This window comes from Podarcis pityusensis (assembly GCF_964106645.2).
Source record: "Podarcis pityusensis genome assembly, chromosome: 7".
Taxonomy (NCBI): domain Eukaryota; kingdom Metazoa; phylum Chordata; class Lepidosauria; order Squamata; family Lacertidae; genus Podarcis; species Podarcis pityusensis.
Genome location: NC_138031.1, coordinates 88,559,707 through 88,583,497, shown reverse-complemented (window position 1 = coordinate 88,583,497; position 23,791 = coordinate 88,559,707). Strand labels below are relative to the sequence as shown.

The 23,791-nt window shown below is 45.2% G+C and overlaps 1 protein-coding gene across 4 annotated transcripts in view; it reads right to left on the bottom strand.

Annotated features, from left to right (window-relative positions):
• CFAP61 (cilia and flagella associated protein 61) overlaps positions 1-23,791 on the bottom strand; it is a 126,869-nt gene that overhangs the window by 73,267 nt on the left and 29,811 nt on the right. For 3 of the 4 annotated variants that reach the window (XM_081015133.1, XM_081015132.1, XM_081015134.1), the window contains 6 exons: positions 22,845-22,995; positions 14,131-14,186; positions 11,265-11,357; positions 5,543-5,742; positions 4,521-4,560; positions 1,305-1,444 (listed from right to left, as the gene is read on the bottom strand). In XM_081015133.1, the coding sequence (XP_080871259.1) occupies positions 1,305-1,444; positions 4,521-4,560; positions 5,543-5,742; positions 11,265-11,357; positions 14,131-14,186; positions 22,845-22,995 (680 nt within the window). The remainder of the gene's footprint in view (positions 1-1,304; positions 1,445-4,520; positions 4,561-5,542; positions 5,743-11,264; positions 11,358-14,130; positions 14,187-22,844; positions 22,996-23,791) is intronic. The other variant, XM_081015135.1, reaches the window with a different exon arrangement.

Below are 23,791 nucleotides of genomic sequence, written 5' to 3'. Positions count from 1 at the left end.
GGATAGTTACTGAGCATATTTTGAGGTTGCTACTATTTTTCAATGCTATTTTCCTTTTGCAAACTTTCCACAGAGTGGAGGTTGTATGTGAGAAATGCTGCTGAGTTGGAAAGAGCAGTAAGTTTGAAACTTGGGAAATTTTTATAAATCAGAATTGGTTGCTTATCTATTATTAATATAGTACAGGATACCTTTTATGACATCTTTTGATACTATCCTCCTATTTTTCTGGATATCAAACACTGACTACTTCTACCTCCCCAGTATATATTCACAAAATACAGGGAGTTTCTGTACATGCAATTAGTAATAAGCAGCTGAAAATGGGTAGAACAATACCTGAAAAATTGGTATCTACATAAAAAGCTGACCCATTATGAGAATCAAAGACTAAGAGAAAAGATATATTTAGCCTCTTTACGTTTACTTTGCCCTCAGTAAGGAATCAACTCATTCTAGAAGCCCAATTCATTTGACATTATTATGATGATTTGCTGTCAAAATTGAAGAGAAGTATCCATTAAGCATTTCAGCCTACACCCTGTTATGTATTATTTTTCATCCTTTCTTGTTAAGTAGCAGGCCTAGAGTTGAATTTGCCATCCTCTAAATTCTGTGCGAGGACTTTTCCTTGTCAAAAGCTTTGCTAATCAGTATTTCATTTCAAGCCATTCCCTTCACCTCTCTGACTTTGCACTTTCACAAGTCCTCTCTCTGTCTCTCTAGGCTTCCTTCAGTGGGCTTTGCTTTTCATCCATTTTGAGCAACTCACTTTTTATTCATATGTCTTTTAAAACCTCACTGTACAAAAACATCACACTGATATTTGTTTTACTTCCTCATCAGGAAGGAATTATTAAGGGCTTGACACTAGCTTTTATGTTACTCAGAATTTTTCCATTACTGGTTAGTTTTCAGCTCACATTCACATCTTATCCAGAAACTATACTATTTAACTTGGGTATCTTTATACAAGAACTAGGTGGTCTAGTTCTTTATATTCAATCCAACTCTTGCCTATAATGATTTCACTTTTGTCTTTTCATTTACCGGTAAATGCATATCTTGCTTAAAGTACCCAACTCTTTTGCCACAGAATAACTATTAAAATCCTTTAAGATACCCCTTTAAATTATACAGACCCTAGCAATAGAACTTTTTATAGATAATTTGTTTCCCACAAACAAAGCAACTGATTAGCAAAGACTATTAAAAGAAATAAACTAAAACTAAAATGGTGTGACAACAACTCATATACAATCAATACCACAAAATCTTCTGTAGTAGCAAAATGTGCCACTAACTTGAGTAATCCTGAACGGTGAAACACATAGAGCTCTTGATCCAGTGTACAGCTGCTAAAGGGTATAACCCGGACAAAATTCTGGATCAGATAAAATTCAGGCACCATATGTGGAACCGAGATAATGCAGAAGTCTTTGTCCTGAAAGAAATAATATACTACACTAGGCCACAAAAACTGGAAAATAAATGTAAGCTGTTTAGGGAAATACACATAGGGAAAGACAATATTATACGCAACATATAGAATGGGATCAAAAGAAGTGTGGTTGCAACTCCTCCTTTTTGCTCAGGCTCTTGAAGGTTAGAGGACCCTCCAGAATGGGATGGGATGTGCCGCAGGAAACTGCCGTGGGGAGGGGTAGCAGGAGGAATCCTGCTGCACAAGCAGTTCTCTGGATCCAAGCCATAATGCATGAAAAAAGGACTCAATGTGATTTATATATTCACCTCATTTTCATAAAATCACAAGAAGTGTAATAGTAACTGCGGGAAAGCAGTCACAGTTCCATAACCGCCTTGTGTATAGTAATATAGAAAGGCAGTCTACAAATTAAAAGTGAAATGAAATGAAATATCTGCTTAATCCCTTATTCTCTACAGAGCTCAATTCACTGTGAAATTCTCCTGGGCAAACCCCACTAAAATGCATGATGCTCTTGGCTGTGCTCTTGCACAATTCCTATTCATTTCAATGGGACTTGCTCGGGAGAACATTATACTACATTATCCTCCACCAGGGCCAGGGCCTTCTCAGTGATGGCTCTGACCTGGTGGAATGCTCTGTCCATGAGACCAAGGCCCTGCAGGATTTAACTTCCTTCCGCAGGGCCTGTAAGACAGAACTATTCCGTCTGGCTTTCAATTTGAACCTGGCCTGATCTTTTGTACCCCTTCCTTCCCTCCCCCTCTCCTTTTTGTGAAGATTGCCCACCCTGGGATCCCACAGCTGGTTCTCCCCTGGTCTCCTTGCTGGCCCAAGTGGGACTGATTTAGCGAGCTAGCCCTGGTGATCATCTAATGTTTATTGGATGGATTTCCCCCCTAAATTGATTTTTGATTTTATTGTTATATACGCTTCATACCGTATTTTATGCTGTTTTTTTTGTAGCATCAATTAAATATTTTAAATGTGTTGTTTAAATGTGTTGTTAGCCACTCTGAGCCTGGTTCTCCTGAACCGGGAAGGGCAGGGTATAATTATTTTATTATTATTATTTATTATTACATTAAATACACAGATTAAGTGTATTTATACAAATATAATATTTTGCAATACATATAGTCCTTAGTAATTACCAGACATTTTATGAAATAGTAAAAAATTGTCCATTTGGAAAAGGCTGAATTTGAAAATAAATATTTCAGTCCACAGTAAATAGAGATACTTTCTACATACTTTTCATTTTCACTTTCCACAATTATGACCTGTTCTTGAACACAGAATCTGTAACTGAATATGTAACTAGCCACAGAGGTTTTCTGCTGTTAGTGTTTCTGTATTTTATCTAACTATTTGGGCACCAAGCCATTCAGGCATATTGTATTGCCACTAATCTTGTGTCTGGAATTCTATGGTATATTCAAAATGTCGAAGCAGGAAGCATCCAAGTTACATTCTTTATTTCAGTTACACAATGTTGGATCTGGTTTTGTTTTAAAAAATTGACAATAGGAGTTCCATTTATTTTATTATGAAATGAGAAAAGATGCTTTTAAAAAGTGGTGGTGAACCTGTGGCTCTCTAGATCAGTGGGGTGGGAGCCTCTGGCCTGTGAGGCTGATTGGCAATGACTTCAAGCCCCACTGGGTTTGGCTACACTCAGGAGTTTCCAACTGGGAACTCTGGAGTCTGGCCAATCTGTGCAGAAAGCAGAGCTTGGAGACAATATCAATGAACCCCCTTGTTTGGATTCTCCTTTGCAGCATGGCCTGGGGAAACTGGAAAAACATGGGGGAAGAAAAAAATGGTTACCTGATGTCTTGGTGATGTAGGTGAGCAGCCCCATCTGTGTTTCAGTGGTCTGCCAGCGATGGGGGAAATAAGGATTTGGCCTGCCGGGCTGAAAAGCTTCCCCATTCCTGCTCTGAATATTGCTGGACTACAATTCTCATCATCCCTGACCACTGCCATGCTGGCTGGGGCTGATGAGAGTTGGGAGTCTAAAGGTTTCCAGCAGCCCTGTGAGAGCCTGAGGCTTATAGAGGAAATCTGACAGGACTCTAAAGTACCTGCATGACCTTGGAAAGCTCCTCAAGTCCTGCTGTTGTCTCTGTAAGCACCAAAATCCAACTGAACCTCAAGTCTCACCTCCCCAGGGAACTGACTGGCCATTGGCTTATTTTGCTGTGTTTGATTTTGGCAGGACTTTGGAGACAGGTGTGTAAGAGGGCATTGAGGATGTGCTGTCCAGCTGAAAGGGACCTGAAGGAGGCTTGGACAGTTCTCCCTCAAGGATGGAGCCAGAGCCACATGCTCCTTGTACTGTGCTTTAAAATATGGAAGGGCAAGTAGCTGAAGGGAGCCAGAAAACCTTGAAACTATTCACCCTCAACTATTAAATTGTTACCCTGCTCCACTTGTATATTTTCCATTTTTATTCTACAAGCACGAGAGCTGTGATATTGTAAATGAAAATTGATTGCATGTATGGATTTGTTGTTGGTTGCATTGGTGGGGGGGGAAAGTCGAACATATATTTAAAAATAAATATAGCAGCCCCCCACAGAAGCTTGGAATTCTTGCATGCACAAAAATGCCTCTGTATCAGACTCTGCACATTCAGGTATGTACAGGAATACTTTAGGTAATAAGAGACATTCTCTGGTCTCCTAGGAGATAGTAGTCACAAAAGAAATTTTAGGAAATGGAAATGGGTTTAAGGGCTGGAGACCAGAAAAAATTCCCTTGAAGTTTAGTAGCTGGATGCCTGGAAGCTAAGCTGGGTAGGAAGAGAAGGATAAAATGTCATTTTAACCCCCTTTGCTCTATCTGAAACCCATTATCCTAGGGTCGATATCGTTTATTCTCTGCTGATTTGCACTGCAATCCCTCTGACTTGTGCACTAGCAAATCCTTGCAATAGTCCTTAAAATCATCCTGCCATTTCTCTGCTCCCCTAAAAGGAAGTTGGCTCAATACAAGAAAATACAATGTCTGGTAAACTGCTTTCATTCATTAATTGCAAAGCAAAGGCTTTGAAAATGTACATACTTACTGGGAAAAGGTTGAAAACAAAATTCATGAAATCTAATGACCTGCAAATAAAAACAAATAATTTTACAAAAATCTTGACTTTTCCACTGTGCAGTATTTATTTTATAATCCTCCTACCTACTCTAGAAAGCATTCTCCAACCTGTGCAGCTTTAACTACACAAAACAATACATCAAGATGATGATAAGCCTTATTCAAGTTGGAGTGAGGTTGTGCTGCTGGCCATGATCCCAATTCTGAAAACATAAGAGCACTGCTGGATCAGACCAAAGGCCCACCTAGCCCTGCATTCTGTTCTCACAGTGACCAAACAGACCACCTGTATGAGCATTTGCAGGAAGCTTCCGTGGGAAAGGAATTAAGGCTGGAGGGCACGCCTGCTCTCTCAGCACGCAGAGATAAACGGAGATGCTGAGGGAGAGGCATTGGGAGGGGACAGAACACTTGAAGAGACGGCTGAAGGAACCGCCTCACAGCTATTAGTGCTTTGAAGAGGATCATGGGTAGGGGCAGGCAAGGAAGAGAACGGCTCCCTCTGCCTCAATGACGACCCAAGTGCTGACAGGCTGGTGGCAACCTCAGTTCCTAAGGGGCTGTCCTTGAAGATGACCTGGAAACTTCAACTGGTTCAAAATGCAGCTGCCAGATTACTGGTGGGGATTCCATTTAAAACACCATGGTTTTTGCTGGTTGGTTTGACTGATTGGGAAGTTTAATCTTATACATTTTAAATAAATAAAAGTCAGTAAACATTAAAGAGATCAAAATTATAAAATATACAGTCATACCTCAGGTTGTGAACGCTGCAGGTTGCGGTCTGCGCTGAACCCGGAAGTACTGGAACAGGTTACTTCTGGGTTTCGAAGCTCGCGCATGCGCAGAAGTGCTGGAACCCGGAAGTAACCCGGAGCTGTGGGTTGCGAACGTGCCTCCCGCACGGATCACTTTTGCAACTTGAGGTATGACTGTACTCTCATTTTTTCCCATTTAAAATCAAATATCTAGATTATTTACAGTACTTGCCTTGTTTCATGTTTCTCATCAATACAAAAGAGCTGTATACAAAAAGCATTCACTTCTCCTTTATATGTAGGACGGAAAGGCTCTGTCTCCACAGTCAGAATGGATGGTGTCTTGGAGGTTTTCAAATCCTTGCTTCTGCTGATTTCTAAACTGCTGGTTTCTGGCCGTTCTGATGAAACTCTAGCAAGTCCTCCCTCTCTCTACAGTGAGAAGCAATGAAAAAACAATTAAGATATTTCTAAATTCACTTTTATAATGGTAGCTTTAACATTATAAATAAAATGGCTTATAGCCCCCCCAAGAGCAACTCTAAAAGTACAGTTTTATACACTAGTACAATACAGTGGTACCTCGGGTTAAGTACTTAATTCATTCCGGAGGTCTGTTCTTAACCTGAAACTGTTCTTAACCTGAGGTACCACTTTAGCTAACGGGGCCTCCCGCTGCCGTTGCGCCACCAGAGCACGATTTCTGTTCTCATCTGAAGCAAAGTTCTTAACCTGAAGCACTATTTCTGGGTTAGCAGAGTCTGTAACCTGAAGCATCTGTAACCTGAGGTACCACTGTACTGGTTTTGTTTAAACACTTACTGCTATGATAAAGGCAGAAAATTTGATGTGAACAACCCATTATTCAGAGTTTCAGTGTAACTTTTCTCTGATTGCTACTTGAGGCTAGGATGAGGATGAGGAATGGTGAGTGTGGAGTAAGTTAGTCCTCTCTATGACAGCCGTTTTACTTTTCAAAATCATCCATTCAATGTGCTTCCCCTCCCTTCCCAAGAGGAAAAAATTCCTGTGTTTTTTCTCACTGTGAAGAGAAAGGCAGTTTGAAAGAGGTAATTTCAGTGGAAAAACAGCCAGCGGCTGAGCACCTCCTCCCAGTGGCGGAGGTGTTAGGATTCTTGCTCCGTGCTTGCAGTCATAGGATTGTTTTCTATCACATGACATTGTATGTTTTCATTCCACAGTGTGGGAACTGATGAAGACAGGATGTTTGGAATACTGTGTTCCGTGATGTGGGACCACTGTATTGGCCTTTGTTCTTTCTCTTTGCTGTCTGATGAGAAAGAGGAAGGAGCTGAGTCAGAATGCTCCGGGTGTATTATATGTAAATAAAGTAGTTTAGCCAAAATGCTGCATTGCTGAGTCTGTTACGCAATCTGCTAACACTCTGCGGATCCTTAAGCGTGCTGATGCCTCTTGGTATCAGCCACTGTGATGTTTGGGCTGGAGAAAGCTTTTGAAGCTCCCGAACGACCGATCAGGAGGGAGACAACATGCCAGTCGGCATGTGTCTCTATTGAGGTCCTACATGCAAGTAGGACGAATCCTGATAGGAGGAAGGGGGTGGGGCGGGCCGCCCCATGTGTCATCACGGGGGGTGTGTGACAAAATGACAAAACTATGAGATTTTTTAAAAACCACATTGCATTAAAAAATGGGCTCACGAAACTTTTTAGTTCAGACAACAAACATAAAGAAAAGCGGCTGGCACTGGGCACCACACCGCAGGGGTTGGGACTTACCACCGGGCCTGCAGTGTGCCCGAGCCACGCGTCTCTCCTGAAACAGCAGCGTGGGGCTTGTGTCTGCCCACCACCTGTCCCTCAGCTGCCCTACAGCTGAGGGGGAGGCGGTGGAGAGGCTCCACACAACGCACCCCACCCCCATGGGCAGCTCGCCTCGCCCCCAGCTACAGAACGTGTGTGCCGCACCGGGCACCCGAGCGGCTAGCTACTCCGCTGCCTCCTCCTCACATGCCACTTGATAGGATGGTTCCACTAGTCAATCGCAGGTGTTCCACCAATGTACCTGTCATGATTTCTGTCTAACCCTACAGCCTATCAGCAAACAGTTTCTGTCTAACCCTACAGCCTATCAGCAAACAGATCTCCAGTATAAGACTGAACCCTAAATATAACTTACAGGAAGTAATATCATTACAAAATAGCAATCTATTTGTATTCTTGGCAAAATCATCTCATACAAAATCAGTTGAAAAATGGAAGTAGAAAAGGGGAAGATATCTGCTTTGGTCACAAATAAGAGTTATGTTAACCACTCCAGAAGCATGGCATGGTGTTAAAGGAGAGATTTATGCAGTAACTTTGAAGTGTACAATATCTGCTTGAATATTAAATGTGAAACCATTACATCTGGTTAGATCGCTTATATTAATGCTACATAAATTGAAAAGGTAGGCAGGAAATCATCTCTTAAAATTAAATGGCGATAGAAAAGAGAATTAAGTTATGATGAATACAAATCCTAGCACTAAATAAGAAAAGATGCCAAACACGGTTGCAGTGATGAACTGGCACCACATCTGAAACCAAGCCAGTACTTTCCAGAGTTTAATCTGATTATCTCCCCATATGTTCAAGGCAAGTTTCAGAAACAAATCAAGTTCAGTCAAAATACTATAAAACATGTGCCCTGAATTCAGCTGAACCCAATGAAACAAATTTCAAATTATGTACAATACCCAACATAATATCAGCGATAGTCTAGTCACATATCAAGCCTGCTGGTACGGAGAGAGCACAGTTGAAGCTCACCCAAATAGTGCACTTGGTACTTTTGTGAATGTGCGAGACCAACCGTTTATCTGTGAATGGGAGCAACTGAAAAGGTGCACAGAGGGGGGAAAACCTTTCTGAAATGGAGAAACTGAAAAGCAAAACGAGGACAAAAAATTATATAAAGAAGATGTGTAGAAAAGGCTAGTTTCTTGAAAAAGAGGAAGTAGCCTTTGAAGGGACATGGAACAACATAAAAGGGGGATTAGGAAAGTAGTCAAACAACTGCTGGACCACAAGGCTGAAGTAAAAGAACAAATACTGAGAATATCTGAAGTGCCAAGACCAAGCACCAACACTTTGCATGCATGTGTTTACCGTGTGTTTGCAGTCTTGCCTCCCCAGTGGTGGGAACAGTCAGCTTTCCCAATAGCAGAAAGATGTAATATACAGAAATTTGAAGATTACTAAGTAGAGTGTGACAGAAATGCAAAAACAAGTGTACATAAGGCAAAGGCACCATGTGATTTGGCTACTGTGTGGCCAAAGGTACTACAGGTAACTGAGCTGTGCAAGGCCAGACAAGACCCTAGACTTCTTCTCAACATTGGACCAAGGAAGGGGTGAGGATTGCTGCACAATCCATGACAATTCTTGCCCACCTTGCAAGAACTGAGAGGAAGGCTGGGATTTCTCATCACACTTCTTACAACAGGTGAAAATGTGTAAGTACTGTATTCTTCAAACGAATTGAATGGATTCCGTCCTGGTTTTGGGACCGAGACGGCTCTGGTCGCCCTAGCAGATGATCTCCGTAGACAACTGGATCGAGGCGGGTCAGGACTGCTGATTCTCTTAGATTTGTCAGCAGCCTTTGATATGGTCAATCACGATCTTCTGGACCACCACCTCGCTGACGTGGGGATACAGGGCATAGCCCGTAAATGGCTGTGCTCTTTTACCTCTGGTCGGGGACAGAGGGTGGCGCTAGGGAGGGAGATGTTGTCGCGCCACTCCTCGGTGTGTGGAGTGCTGCAGTGCGCAATCCTCTCCCTGATGCTTTTTAACATCTTTATGTGCCCCCTTGCCCAGATTGTCCAGAGCTTTGGGCTGGGTTGTCACCAATATGCTGATGACACTCAGCTCTATCTGCTGATGGATGGCCACACCGACTCGGCGACGGACACACTGACCAGATGTTTGGAAGCTGTGGCTGGATGGTTTTGTGGGAGCCGATTGAAACTAAATCCTTCGAAGACAGAGGTCCTCTGGCTGGGTCGGGATGGTATGGGGATGAGGGACCAACTCCCTTCTCTTGCGGGGGCCCAATTAGTGTCATTGCCTTCCATTAAGAGTTTGGGTGTAATCCTTGACGCCTCCCTTTCCATGGAGGCACAGGTTACAGCAACAGCCAAGGCAACATTTTCCCACCTTCGCCGCATCAAGCAGTTGGTCCCTTACCTTTCCTGTCCCGACCTGGCCACAGCGACGGTCACCTCCAGGCTTGATTACTGTAATTCGCTCTACGTGGGGCTGCCCTTGAAGCTGTCCCAGTAACTCCAGCGGGTGCAGAATGCTGCAGCGAGGCTCCTCATGGGGTCTCTGCCATGGGAGCATATTCATCCAGTGCTTTTCCAGCTGTACTGGCTCCCGCTGGAGTACAGGGTCAGATTTAAGGTACTGGTTTTGACCTTTCAAGTCCTTCACAGCCTAGGACCCCCGTACCTACGTGACCGCCTCTCCCGGTATGTCCCACGGACAGCCTCAAGGTCCATAAATAGCAACACCCTAGTGGTCCCGGGCCCTAAGGAAGTTAGATTAGCCTCAACCAGAGCCAGGGCCTTTTCAACACTGGCTCCGGCCTGGTGGAACGCTCTGTCTCATGAGACCAGGGCCCTGCGGAATCTGATTTCTTTCTGCAGGGCCTGTAAGACAGATTTGTTCCGCCTGGCCTTTGGCTTAGAATCAATTTGATTCCCTCCCCCTCTTTCTTTTTTCCTTTCTCCTCCTGTGAAGAGGCTGCATCTTAATGTTTTAATTTGTATTTTAATATTGTTTTTTAAGTTGTATTTTAATCAACTTGTTTTTATTATTGGTTGTTAGCCGCCCTGAGCTCGGTCTTGGCTGGGGAGGGCGGGGTATAAATAAAATTTATTATTAGTAGTAGTAGTAGTAGTATTATATACAAAATCTAAATGCAAAGCAATATGATGCTCCAAACACAAGAGAATGCTGGGAATTGGTGTGGAGGGATGAAGGAGACAGAAGACTTAAGACAGCCAGCGGCGGAGCAAGCCGTTTGGGCACCTGGGGGTGGGGGCGATCTGCCCAGGGGGGATCCGGCACAGCGGCGATCGCGCCTGGGGGGATTTTGTCACACCCCCTCAGGGATGACACCTGGGGCGACCCACCCCACAGCCCGCCCTTCCTACTCCCCTGAAGACAGCTGGTTGCAAAAAAAGGGGCAAGAGAGACAAGCTGACTCAGTAAAGAGAGGAAAAAAGTAGAGAGGGTGAAGAATAGTGAGACCTGTCTGAAGAGCTTGAGGCCTGGTGCCAGAACAGAGAAGCCTTAGGGATCATATTGCCTGATACTAACCTGATGCCAAGAGAAGGTCCACTGCCAGAGGCTACGCAATAAGACCCAACCCTTGGAGAACACTCCAAACTGCAATGCCTGAGTGGGACATCAAACTTACCTGTGGTGGGATCCTGGGAGAAGAGACAGAAACTCTTACTGGCTCATTATCAACATTCCCTTTCCTGACTGACCTATTTCACTCACCCCACAGTTGACTGATTTCTCCTAGTGCTATAATTTGGGTTATATAAATTTTCCTTCTTTTGCTGAAACACAACAATGAACAAACTAAAGTATTGTATCACCAACTGTTGTGTAACAATTTGTGATCAAAATGGGAGTGATTGAAGTAAGCTGGTTTTGTTACTTCTAAGGTAAGCAGAACTGGGAGAAGTTAAGATGCAGAATTTTCAGCCATTTAGCTCTAGATTCCAAGCACCACCACAGCTATTCTGTACCATTCTAGTCTGAGCTACCACCAGTACTAAAGAGTCTCCCATATTCTGAACTAGTGATAATGACTTAAATTTTGATGTCCAGCAGCAGAGAGAACATTTTAAAAATAAAGTATCAAGATATGAATAACTAAGGCTGTAAACTATTAATTTCAATGGGCCTCACCTCTGACGTTGTACGAAGAATGCTTTCTCTTTTACTAGCATTTGTACTAGCATGTGAAGCTTGAGAAAGGAAGCTCCCAATTTTGCTACCTCTCTGGAGAAATACAAATAAAAGAATATGAAATGTTTTGTTAAACACTATGTGTACATCTCTATAGTGAAACAATCAGTATCAATGTTTTAAATAATTTCCAGAGGGACAGCCATGTTAGTCTCTTGCAGCAAGAACAATGAAGAGTCTTATGACTAATAAAGTCATTATGAAACTTTTGAAGCCCCGCCCCATACAGCTGGTCTTTTAAAACTGATCTCCTTTAAATTTTCCTTATCGGTTTTTATTCATCCATTATCTATGCTTAATCAAGTATTCTATGTATATGTTTTAATCTACGTTTGGCTCTTGTTCCCAATTAATTTAATAATTATCTGCTTAGAGATACTGTTATGCTATTTATTTAGATGTTTTGCTTATGCTGATCTGTGACCATAATAAAGTAAATTCATTCATTCATTCATTCATTCATTCATTATGACCCAGAAACTCCAGCGGGTGCAGAATGCCGCGGTGAGGCTCCTTACGGGGTCCTTGCCACGGGACCACATTCATCCAGTGCTTTACCAACTGCACTGGCTCTCGGTGGAGTTCAGGGTCAAGTTTAAGGTGCTGGTTTTGATCTTTAAAGCCCTACGTGGCCTAGGACCCACATACCTACGGGACTGCCTCTCCTGGTATATCACAGAGGACCTTAAGGTCCACAAATGACAACACTTTGGAGGTCCCAAGTCACAAGGTGGTTAGATTGGTCTCAACTAGGGCCAGGGCCTTTTCAGTACTTGGTGGAACGCTCTGTCACAAGAAGCTAGGGCCCTGCGGGACTTGACATCTTTCCACAGGGCCTGCAAGACAGAGCTGTTCTGCATGGCCTTTGGTTTGGACTCAGTCTGAACCCTTATGTTTTCCCTCCCCTTACAGTTTTGATCCATGGGCTACTTTTAAAATGAGGCTGCATTTTAAACTGCATTTTAACCTGTATTTTAAACTGTTTTGTTGTTGTTGTTTTCCCCTATTATGTTTTGCTTTATTATAATTTGCTTTATTATAATTGTATAATTATAATTTTACTGGTGTTAGCCGCCCTGAGCCTGGCTCTGGCTGGGGAGGGCAGGGTATAAATAATAACAGTTTTTTTTAAAAATGTTATTTCATAATTATTATTATTATGATAATTATTATTATGAAACAAGCTTTCATAATAACAGTCCACTTCATCAGATGCTTGAAGTGTTATCTTATGTGTGTGAACTAGGATATGGGAGACTGGGGTTCAAATCCCCACTTGGCCGTGAAGCTCACTGGGTGACACTGGGCCAGTCACTGCCTCTCAGCTTAATCTACCTCACAAGGTTGTTACTGGGATTAGCTGAGGAGGGGCAGTCATGTACACTACCTTGAGCTCCTGGGAGAAAAAGGTATAAATACAATCAAAAAAATTATTATTATTATTATTATTTATTATATTGATCATATTATTATATTGATTATATTATTATTTATTATATTGATTGTATTTATATCTTACATTTTCTCCAAGGAGCTCAAGGTAGTGTACAGAGGAGCAGGTTTGTACTCTGAAAGTACTTCTGGAATCATCTCTGTCACAAGAGGTGACCTCAATGGATAGGAGAGGCTTTCACCAACTTTGGCTAGTAGGACAACTGTGGCCATTTTTGGACCAGAATAGCCTAACCACTACCATCTATGTGCTGGTAACCTACAGACTGGATTGCTGCAATGTTCTCTATGTGGGGCTGCCCTTGAGACTGCCCTGGAAGCTGTAACTAGTGCAAAATGCACTGGCTCCCTGCGGAAGAATATCACCATATTACACAAGAGCTAAAAGAATTGCACTGGCTGCAAATTAGCTACTGGGGCTGGTGCATAAAGCCCTATATGGCTTGTGACCAGGACACCTAAAAGACTGTCTCATCCCTTATACACCCAACTGATCACTGTACTTTGCAGGAGAGGGCGTCTTGCAGGTACCACCCTATCTGTGGGTGCATTCCGCATACTGTAGGAACCTGGACTTTAGTGTAGTGGTGCTACCTTAGTACATAGGTGTTACCTATTACATATATAATACAGGAACAATTTCTGCTGTCTTTTGGACATCTGTTGAAGACTTTCAACTTTCAACAAACCCCATCCCTAGCTCCACGCCATTCCTCTTCAAGTCTGCTCCAACCCTGTGTTTGCCTGACAGAGAAACACTTTCCCCTCATATTAGCCACACCCTGCCTGCCCTGGTCTCCCCCAGGTTTCTCAAGCTATCTTCACTGCTTTTTGGTCTACTTCAGTCTTTTTAAGGGCCAAGGATCTTGGGAGACTCGGGCAGCTGGGTGCCTTACTCTGCACTTTATCATGGAAAATATGCTTCTCTTTCTGAATCACAGAGCTAAAAGTGGGCACAAACTAGACTTACATTTATGTCCCACCTATATCAGTGAGGAAGATAAACATGCAACTAGTTCACTCTTCTGAAGTGCAAATGGACTCAAAAGTGACCGTGTTTTGATTGTACTTAGTGTATATTGTCAGTTAATTGCATGTGAACTGCCCTGAGACCTCCAGGTATGGGGCGGTGTATAAACTGAATGAATAAATGAATGAATGAATGAATGAATAATAGTTTCTGAGAATTTATATGTTTGTATATTGTTAACAATACACTTTTTAAAAATGTGCCTTTCCATCATTCATTTCCAAGCGCTGTGAGACATCACTTACACCATGTCATGTGATTTTTAAAGTCACCATCTGTTCAATCGTTTTGTTTTCAGTCTAATGAATTCTTTGTGATATTTACCTCACTGTCCATATCTGGTGTTTCTTCTTTTTGACTTGTTACGCTGGTTTCATCAGCTGGATGGAGGTGAGAAGTGAAGAGAGAATAAAAAGAAGAAAATTAAGAGATTAATAATGGGATCAATAATGAAATGGAAAGCAACATGAAGTAATTTCTCTTGCAAGCTTGTGTTCTGAGTTTTTATATACATTTATTCAATTTTGGACAGCAGGAATGGGGAACCCAGGGCCCTCCAGATGCTGCCGGACTCCAATTCCCATCAGCCTCAGCCAGCATGGCCCGTGGCTAAGGATGATGGGAGTTGCAAGCCCAGCAACATATGGAGGAGGACTGCCTCCCTAGTTTGAGGCAAGGTCATAGTACCTTAAAATTTTTGGTATCCCTCATTAGATGCTGAAACTGCTGCTTTAAGAGCAATGTTGCCAATTTTCTAAAGACTTTTGCATTAAAAAGTTCCTGTTGCTTTAAGCACTGAACAAAATACAAATCTATTTGCTATTCTCCTTTTTCCACCTTGCTTTCTTTATTTCTCTGCTGCCCTTGGTATATTCAAAATGGTATAATCAATTCTTCTATTATATCCTTCCTTAAAACTACTTACCGCTGAGGTTCTTCTTCTCCTGTTACATGTTTGGCTCTTTTCTGCTTTCCCAAATTTGAATTTCTTTTTAAAAAGGGGATGGGGCCTAACTCACTCCTTTTCATGCATTTGAGTGTACTTTCACATTTAGTTTGGCATAATGTGAAGGATATAGTGAAATAGTGAAGATTTGGTCATTTAAGAGTACAGTAGTACTTCGGGTTAAGAACTTAATTCGTTCCGGAGGTCCGTTCTTAATCTGAAACTGTTCTTGACCTGAAGCACCACTTTAGCTAATGGGGCCTCCTGCTGCTGCCGAGCTGCTGGAGCACGATTTCTGTTCTCATCCTGAAGCAAAGTTCTTAACCTGAAGCACTATTTCTGGGTTAGCGGAGTCTGTAACCTGAAGTGTATGTAACCTGAAGCGTATGTAACCTGAAGTGTATGTAACCTGAGGTGCCACTGTATTTGCTGTTTTGCATCTCCTTGACTGCCTTGACTGATATTGCAATAAATTTCTTCATTGGTTTCCCAAACGGACATCTGGGGATTAATACATGTACATTCCAGAAAGACTAATAGGACTTGAGAGTCTGTTATTGCCTGCACAACTAAGATACTGTTATGATACATTATTCGCATTTATTTATATATTGCTTTTAAACCACAAATGCCTCAAAGCTGTGAACATCTTAAAACAAAATACCTAATACAGACCATTTAAGTGACACAGAGAAATTAGTAAGCAAAGCAATATGACAGCAAATTCACAACTTATGAGGGCCAGAGTAAATCCTTCCCAAGGTAGAGAATTAAAGGGTATTTTCATAAACCTCATATCCTACACACTTAGGCTTCAAGAATTCAAAAGCAAGTCCTATTGAATTCAACGAGGCTTATTCTCAAGTAAATGTGGTTTCAACTGCAGCCTTAGGGGTTGGAAACATGAACAGATAATGAAAAACACTAACAGTAAAAAAACTAAGCTTACCCTACATGGAATAATTAAGGATGCTCTCACCACAACATATTCTAACTATTTGGGGTGAACAAGTAATTAGCATACTTAACTGCCAAATAATATTTTTTAATATAATAGGGTTACATTTTATATGCAAATTAATTAGAACTTCAGAACTTCCTTTAAACATGCTTATAATTCACCAGCATCAATTTAATTACTGCATTATTACTGTGATTTAGATATGCCAAGAATAAATATTGGAGGACCATAACCTTTATTTTAACTATAATTTTTAAAAAGTCCTTAAACAATATAATAGGAAGAGATGAATTAATACTGGAGGTGAAAATCAGCAGGTTGGTTGAAAAAGTCAATTCAGTATGAAAGCTACAACAGAATAATTCATCCTCTGTTAGAAATGCTGTAACTACTAATTTCTAATTCCAGATACAGCAACAACCAAATTACTATAATTATTGTGAAAAATACCACTTACATCAAGATGGCTCAAAAATGGTTTTTTATTACATTTTCAGAGAGAAAAAATATATAATCATTTTCAAGCTAATCAGCTCAAAACCCTTTTTTATTAAAGCTGCATGAAAACACAATTATTTGTAAAAGCAAACTTATGAAACAGCATTTGTCAAACCAAGTGCAAAACATAATGGTAGCATCCCCTGCTGGTGTAAAATTTTGCATGGGTTAATTTAACCACATTTCAAAGCTACACACAATAGCGTAACCACAAAAGCAGGTATTGGAAGCTGTACATTTGCTTGCAAGAGCTCAGTTAAAGCCCTTGATGGTAATGCATTTTTCCCAGGCTCATGCATGTCATTATCTTTCAGTTATAAGTTAACAATGTTCACACTTCAATATGCTAGAATAACTTGAGAAAATAGAAAGTTTACAATGGGTGTATTTGCCTTATTGCATGACACTGTGACTGTGCTCCAACCTGCACAGCTTTAACCATGAAAAATGGATTGCGTTCAAGTAGGGTTGCCATATTTCTAGAAGTAAATTCAGGACAAAAAACTTATTGAGCTCTTTTTGGGAAACGTCTGGGAAATTCCAGATGTATGGCAACCCTAGTTCAGGTGAAGATTTCTCCACAGGACAAGTGGAACATACATAGGAAAACTAAGGTCTACAGTTAGAGCAAGCTGGAATTAGCTAGAGAAAGGTCCACCTAATGGACTGAAGGAGCACAGGAAGTAGCTGCTTACTCACTGAGTTTGAATATTTCTTGCCTTGGACTTTGGGGCAGATATTAACCCATGTGACCGCCTAATGCCCATGGAAAACATTCATACCAAGTACCGTATTTTTCGCCCCATAGGACGCACTTTTTCCCCTCCAAAAATGAAGGGGAAATGTGTGTGCGTCTGAAATATACTCAGAGTCGCAAAGTGATTTCATGCTCTTTATTCAGCTCATAGTGGTGAGGAGGAATGAATAAATGTCCCCTCACAGTATCTGCTTTATATACATTATTTACACAATGGGCTGCACATGATTGGCTAATTCTGGAATTCTACTGTAAGCCAATCAGGTTGTGGATTCACTTCTATCTGGAGCAGGATTGGGTGGTTCCTGCCAACCAATCATACTGCTGCATTGTTCTAGGACCAATCAGACTGCTGCATTCTGAATCCTATTGTTCTAGGACCAATCAGACTGCTGCCTTTTGGATCCTATTGTTCTAGGACCAATCAGACTGCTACAGTTTGGATCCTATTCAACTCAGTACATAACACCCCTCCCCTCTAAGTTCCAGTCCTGCCCGGGAGGTCGCATTCATAGTCCTCAAGGTATGCCGGCGGCCTACGTGTGCGTTGTGGCCTGGGGTGTTCCCTGGTCCGGGCTCCGGGTTCTGGCTCGTGTTCCAAGGATGCTGGCTGTGATGCGGCTGTTTGGTCTGGTGCAACCGGCTCGCTCAGTCGTGGTTCTGGTTCCGGTGTCCTTTCGGCCTCACGGGTCCTCTCTGTATTTACTGATTCTGCCTCTCCTGCTGGCCCCTCCTGCTCTATGGGCCTCACTGCCCCGCTGTTCCCTTGGGACTCCTCTGACCTGTCCTCCTCCTGGTTTTCTCCCGGGAATCGTCGCCGTATCTGGTCGCAGTGGCGGCGCCAGCATTGCCCCCCATCCGTTAGCACCTCGTACGACACGGGGCCAGTGACCCTGGTGATTGTGGCGGGTACCCATGCTGGGCCTGCCCCAAAATTCTTTGCGTACACTGGGTCCTGGGCCTCGAAGGTCCGGGGGTTCCTGCCTTCCCCCACCACTACCTCATCCTGAGCTCTATCGGGGTGAAGGCGGTCCAATCTGATTGCAAGGCGCCGACCCATTAGTAGTTCAGCGGGGCTCCGGCCAGTCGTTGAGCTGGGGGTGCTGTGCTGTGCTAGAAGGAATGTGGCAAGGCGGTACTCCCAGTCCCCTTGCGTCATGCGGCGAAGGGTGTCCTTGGTGGTCCGCACCATGCGTTCTGCTTGGCCATTGGTGGCAGGGTGGAACGGCGCCGAACGGATGTGGCGGATGGCGTTCTGCGCTGTGAAGGTTTGGAATTCTCCTGACGTAAATGCAGTCCCGTTGTCTGAGACGAGAGTGTCAGGGAGCCCGTGGGTTGCAAACAGCCTGCGTAGTACCCGGATGGCTGCGGACGTGGAAGTGGACGGTACCAGTGCGACTTCCAGCCATTTGGTGTAGGAGTCCACCACTATGAAGAATGTTTTCCCCTGAAAGGGGCCAGCGAAATCCACATGCAGGCGTGACCATGGTGCTCGGGCGGACTCCCAGGACTGGACTGGGGCCCTTGGGGGATCTGGGCGGGATTCTTGGCAGGCCTGGCAGTGTTTGACCCAGGCCTCTATCTCTCCATCGATCCCCGGCCACCACACATAACTCCTGGCAAGGGCCTTCATTCTTACTACCCCTGGATGTGTCTCGTGTAGGGCTGTGAGGACCCTTTTGCAGAGGGGCTGGGGAACAACGACTCTGCTTCCCCATAACAGGCACCCCTTGTGGGCCGACAGTTCATGTTTGCGGGTTGTGTAGCCGGCGAATTCTGGCCCGGGGCTGCTGCTGGGCCATCCCCTCCACACCCAGTCCAGGACCCGGGAGATGACCCTATCTTTCTTGGAATGGTGTGCAACTTCTTGTGCCTGAATGGGGCGGTCGGGAAGCAGCTCCAGGCTCATAACCTCTTGTGCAGGTGCTGGGTCAGGGCCTGTTTCCGGTAGTGGTAGCCTGCTGAGGGCGTCCGCATGGCCCATCGCCTTCCCAGGTCGGTGAATCAGTGCATACTGGTAGCTGGCAAGGAAAATTGACCACCTGAGGACGCGAGGAGACAGCACTTGGGGGGTCTGCTTTTCGGGGGCAAACAAGCCAAGCAACGGCTTGTGGTCAGTCACCACGGTGAAGGGCCGCCCGTACAAGAAATCATGGAATTTTTTTACTCCCTTTACGATTGCCAGACCCTCCTTGTCGATTTGCGAGTAGTTCCGCTCGGTTGTGTTGAGTGTCTGGGAAAAGTACGCCACCGGTACCTCTCTTCCATCCGGGAGTTGGTGCCCCAGGACAGCTCCAATGCCATAGGGTGAGGCGTCGCATGCTAGCACCACCGGCAGCCTCTCGTCGAAGTGTGCCAAGACCGAGTTTGAGACAAGCAAGTCCTTGACTGCCTGGAATGCGGCCTCCTGGCGCTGGCCCCACACCCAAGGGGCCCGCTTGTCCAGGAGTCTGTGTAGGGGCTCCGCTACCGCCGCCTTGTGGGGAAGGAAGGAATGGTAAAAGTTCAATAGTCCCAAGAAGGCCTGAAGTTCAGTCTTGCTCTTGGGCGCTGGGGCATCACAAATGGCCCGTACCTTGTCCCCAGTCGGGTGGACCCCTTCTGCGTCCACCATAAATCCCAGAAAGTCCACCTGAGGCACTCCTAGTAGACATTTTTCCCGCTTCACCTTGAGACCCGCCGTCTGGAAACGGTGCAGAACGGTGCGGAGGCGGTCCTCAAACTCCTCTGGTGTGGGGCCGGCAATCAACACATCATCGAAGAAGGGGGTGACGCCAGGAATCCCTTTAAGGAGAGAGTCCATTATATTCTGGAATATGCCTGGTGCCACGCTGACACCGAATTGCAGCCGCTTTACCCTGAACGCTCCTCTGTGCGTCACAATCGTCTGTGCCTCTGCTGTGGCCTCATCTACTGGCAGCTGTTGATATGCTTGGGCCAAGTCCAGCTTGCCAAAAATTTTCGACCCAGCCAGGGTGGCAAGGACATGGCTGACCACTGGCACTGGGTATGCGTGGGCCGTGAGGGCCTTGTTTATGGTACATTTGTAGTCTGCGCAGATGCGGACCGAACCATTAGGCTTGACGGGTGTGACGATTGGGGTTTCCCAGGGAGCATTAGGCACCGGCTCCAGCACTCCTTGCTCTACGAGTCGGTCCAATTCCTCGTCTATACGGGGTTTCAAGGCGAACGGGACCCGGCGGGCCTTGAGCCTGACCGGTCGTACTGCGGGGTCAAGCTGTAGCGCAATGGGGGGGCCCGTATACTGTCCCAATTTCCCATCGAAAACCCCTGGAAATTCCTTGCATATGGCGTCCACGTCCACTTGTAAGCTAGTGTGGTTCACCCCGGTGACAGCTAGCCCCAGTGGTCCAAACCATGCCAATCCCAGTAAGCTAATGTAGGGGCCCTTGACCACAAGCAAGTCCAGTTGCCGCGTCCGCCCTCGGTATTGCACCCTGAAGGTCCCCACCCCCATTGTGGGGACCTTACGTTTCTGGAAGTCCCGGAGGGTGAATGGGGCCGGCCTGAGTTTGGGACCCCCAGTGGGACACAGTTTCCTTAAGGTCCTTGCCGAGATTATGGATAGAGTTGAACCCGTGTCAAGCTCCATGCGGCATGGGGCCCCCTCTATCTGTACCTCTACATAAATTTTCTCTACGTTGGGGTGGGGCAACTGGTATACCTGGAAGTCCGTGAGCTCCGTCGAGTTGCCTTGGTGCGTTGGGCCCCGGGACCTGGGGCTCTTGGATTGGTCATCTGATGCCTGGTGTCGGGTGGGCCGAGCCCGACACACCCGGGCGATGTGTCCCGATTTTCTGCACTGCCTGCACTCTGCGTTGCGGAAACGGCAGGTCCTCCTCTCGTGACTCTCCCCGCAGCTTGCGCAGTTCCCTCCTTCTCGTCGAGGCAGCTGTGGTCTGTGCGCTGCTTGAGTGCGCTGCTGTACTCGGTGCACCTCCTCCCTGTCGGATCCTGAGTCGTCGGTGAGGTCTTCATGGTGGACCCTCGGTTGGGATGGCAGGCTCGGCCGTGCCTCTTGGGTCGACCTCTCGGCAGCTTCTGTTGCCAGGGCCTCCTCCAGAGCGACCTGGAACGTTAGGTCCTTCTTAGCGTAGAGGCGCCGTTGCAGCTTCTCATCCTTCAGGCCACCGACGAGGCGGTCACGAAGCATGTTCTCCAGCTCTGAGAAGTTGCAGAACCGGGCGGCTTGGCGGAGAGAGGTCACAAACCCAGTTATGGTTTCCCCAGGGGCTTGCCGCTTTGCGTAGAAGGCATTTCGACGAGCCACCACTGAGGGCTGCGGCGAAAAGTGCCCCTTCAGCTGTTCCATTATTGTTTTGTATGGAACAGTAGCGACGTCTTCAGGCGCAAGGAGAGCCCGGGCGATTTCAAACGTCTCCTCTCCGCAGACGCTGAAGAATATCGCCCTCTTCTTGGCGTCTTCTTCGTCGGTGACCCCTTTGGCTTCTAGGAGGAAGGTGAAACGGGAGGCGTACGCTTCCCAGTCTCCAGATGCTGGGTTGAATGGCGAGAAGCTGCTGTTGGCTGCCATTCTGAGTTCCTTGTGCCCCGGAGCTGAAGCCTGGATACACGGTGCGAGGCAGCGGTGCGGCAGTTGGCGGTGCTGCGGTGCTGTGTGTGGCAGTCAGCTCAGCGGGATCCCACCCTCGTCGCCAGTGAAATATACTCAGAGTCGCAAAGTGATTTCATGCTCTTTATTCAGCTCATAGTGGTGAGGAGGAATGAATAAATGTCCCCTCACAGTATCTGCTTTATATACATTATTTACACAATGGGCTGCACATGATTGGCTAATTCTGGAATTCTACTGTAAGCCAATTAGGTTGTGGATTCACTTCTATCTGGAGCAGGATTGGGTGGTTCCTGCCAACCAATCATACTGCTGCATTGTTCTAGGACCAATCAGACTGCTGCATTCTGAATCCTATTGTTCTAGGACCAATCAGACTGCTGCCTTTTGGATCCTATTGTTCTAGGACCAATCAGACTGCTACAGTTTGGATCCTATTCAACTCAGTACATAACAGCGTCCTATGGGGCGAATGCAGGCTTTCGCTGAAGCCTGGAGAGCGAGAGGCATCGGTGCGCACCGACCCCTCTCGCTCTCCAGGCTTCAGGAAGCTATCTGCAAGCCTTGCAAGCCCGGCGGGAGTTCCCGCGGGCTCACAAGGCTTGCGGGCAGCAGCCTGCAGCCCCAGCGAGTGTCTGCAAGCTTTGCGCGCCCGGCAGGAGGTCCCGCTGAGCGCGCGAGGCTTGGGGCGGCAGCCTGTCGCCCGAAGCACGGGGCACCCTCCGGAGGGCTCCCCGTGCTTCGGGCGAGTGTCTGCAAGCCTTGCGCGCCCGGCAGGAGGTCCCGCCGAGCGCGCGAGGCTTGGGGCGGCAGCCTGTCGCCCAAAGCACGGGGAGCCCTCCGGAGGGTGCCCCGTGCTTCGGGCAGGTGTGCGCAAGGCTTGGGGCGGCAGCCGCGGGGTGGGGTGGGGAATAATTTTTTTTAATTCATTTCCCCCCATAAAAAACGAGGTGCGTCCTATGGGCCGGTGCGCCCTATAGGACGAAAAATACGGTACTTCCCCTTGTTTCTCACTGGCGGCAGCGGGGGGGGTAGGATTCTCTCTGTAATAACAAACTCTCACCTGGGGGCTAGGTATAGAAACCACTTTCTCAAACCTTCTGACAGACTGGGCAATTTCACCTATTTCCTTTCTCCTCTGAACAAAAAAAGAGGAAAAAATCTACTATAAAAATGAGTTCCTTATATAAATACCACCTCCTTCCCTTGTCTCTCACCTGAGCGTTTAACAATATTCAAACCAATGCAGTTAATTAAACTGTACAAAGCGTTGCATTTTTACCTATGTCACTTGGCTTCCGTGGTGGCTTCAGAATGTCATCTGGGTGTGGTTTACATAGTCCGTGGAAGGGACCCAAGTCAAAACAGTCATGAAGCAACTGTATACTCACTTCAGAGCATACACTCATGAAGCCCACTGCTATGCCATCATCCTGAAACATGATAATTGAACAGATGTCAATCTTTTTAAAAAAAGTATTTCAAAAGCTAAGAAGGGACACCAGTGCTTTTTTCTGGGGGGATGCAAGGGTACACATACCCCCCTAAACATTTTGTGGATCTAAGTTTGGCCTCATTGAGGGGCAGTATTTCAATATGAGTAGGAAAATGAGAGTACCCCTAAACATTTTTTTTAAGGAAAAAAGCACTGAGGGAAACCATTGGCCAGTCTAATTCAATATGCCCTAAAGAATGCTTTCTCATATAACACAGCTAAAGAATATCGTAAATAGAAATATTTACAAGAAATATCTATTTATTCTGGAGAAATTTTAAGAGCAAACCGAGCAATGTATTATAATGTAGAATTTGATTAGAGAAGTGTATTCGTTAATATGCAATGCCAAATGCAATGTGAAATACAGTGGTACCTCGCGTTAAGTACTTAATTCATTCCAGAGGTCCGTTCTTAACCTGAAACTGTTCTTAACCTGAAGCACCACTTTAGCTAATGAGGCCTCCTGCTGCTGCTGCTGCGCCGCCAGAGCATGATTTCTGTTCTCATCCTGAAGCAAAGTTCTTAACCCAAGGTACTATTTCTGGGTTAGCAGAGTCTGTAACGTGAAGCGTATGTAACCTGAAGCGTATGTAACCTGAAGCGTATGTAACCCGAGGTACCACTGTAATTGAAATTAGAATATTATTTTCATGGGGAATGTTTGCTTAAAGGTAGCTGAGGACAGATATAAATTAACCACGTTTTAATGTGCTTGTAACTGCCACTGTGCT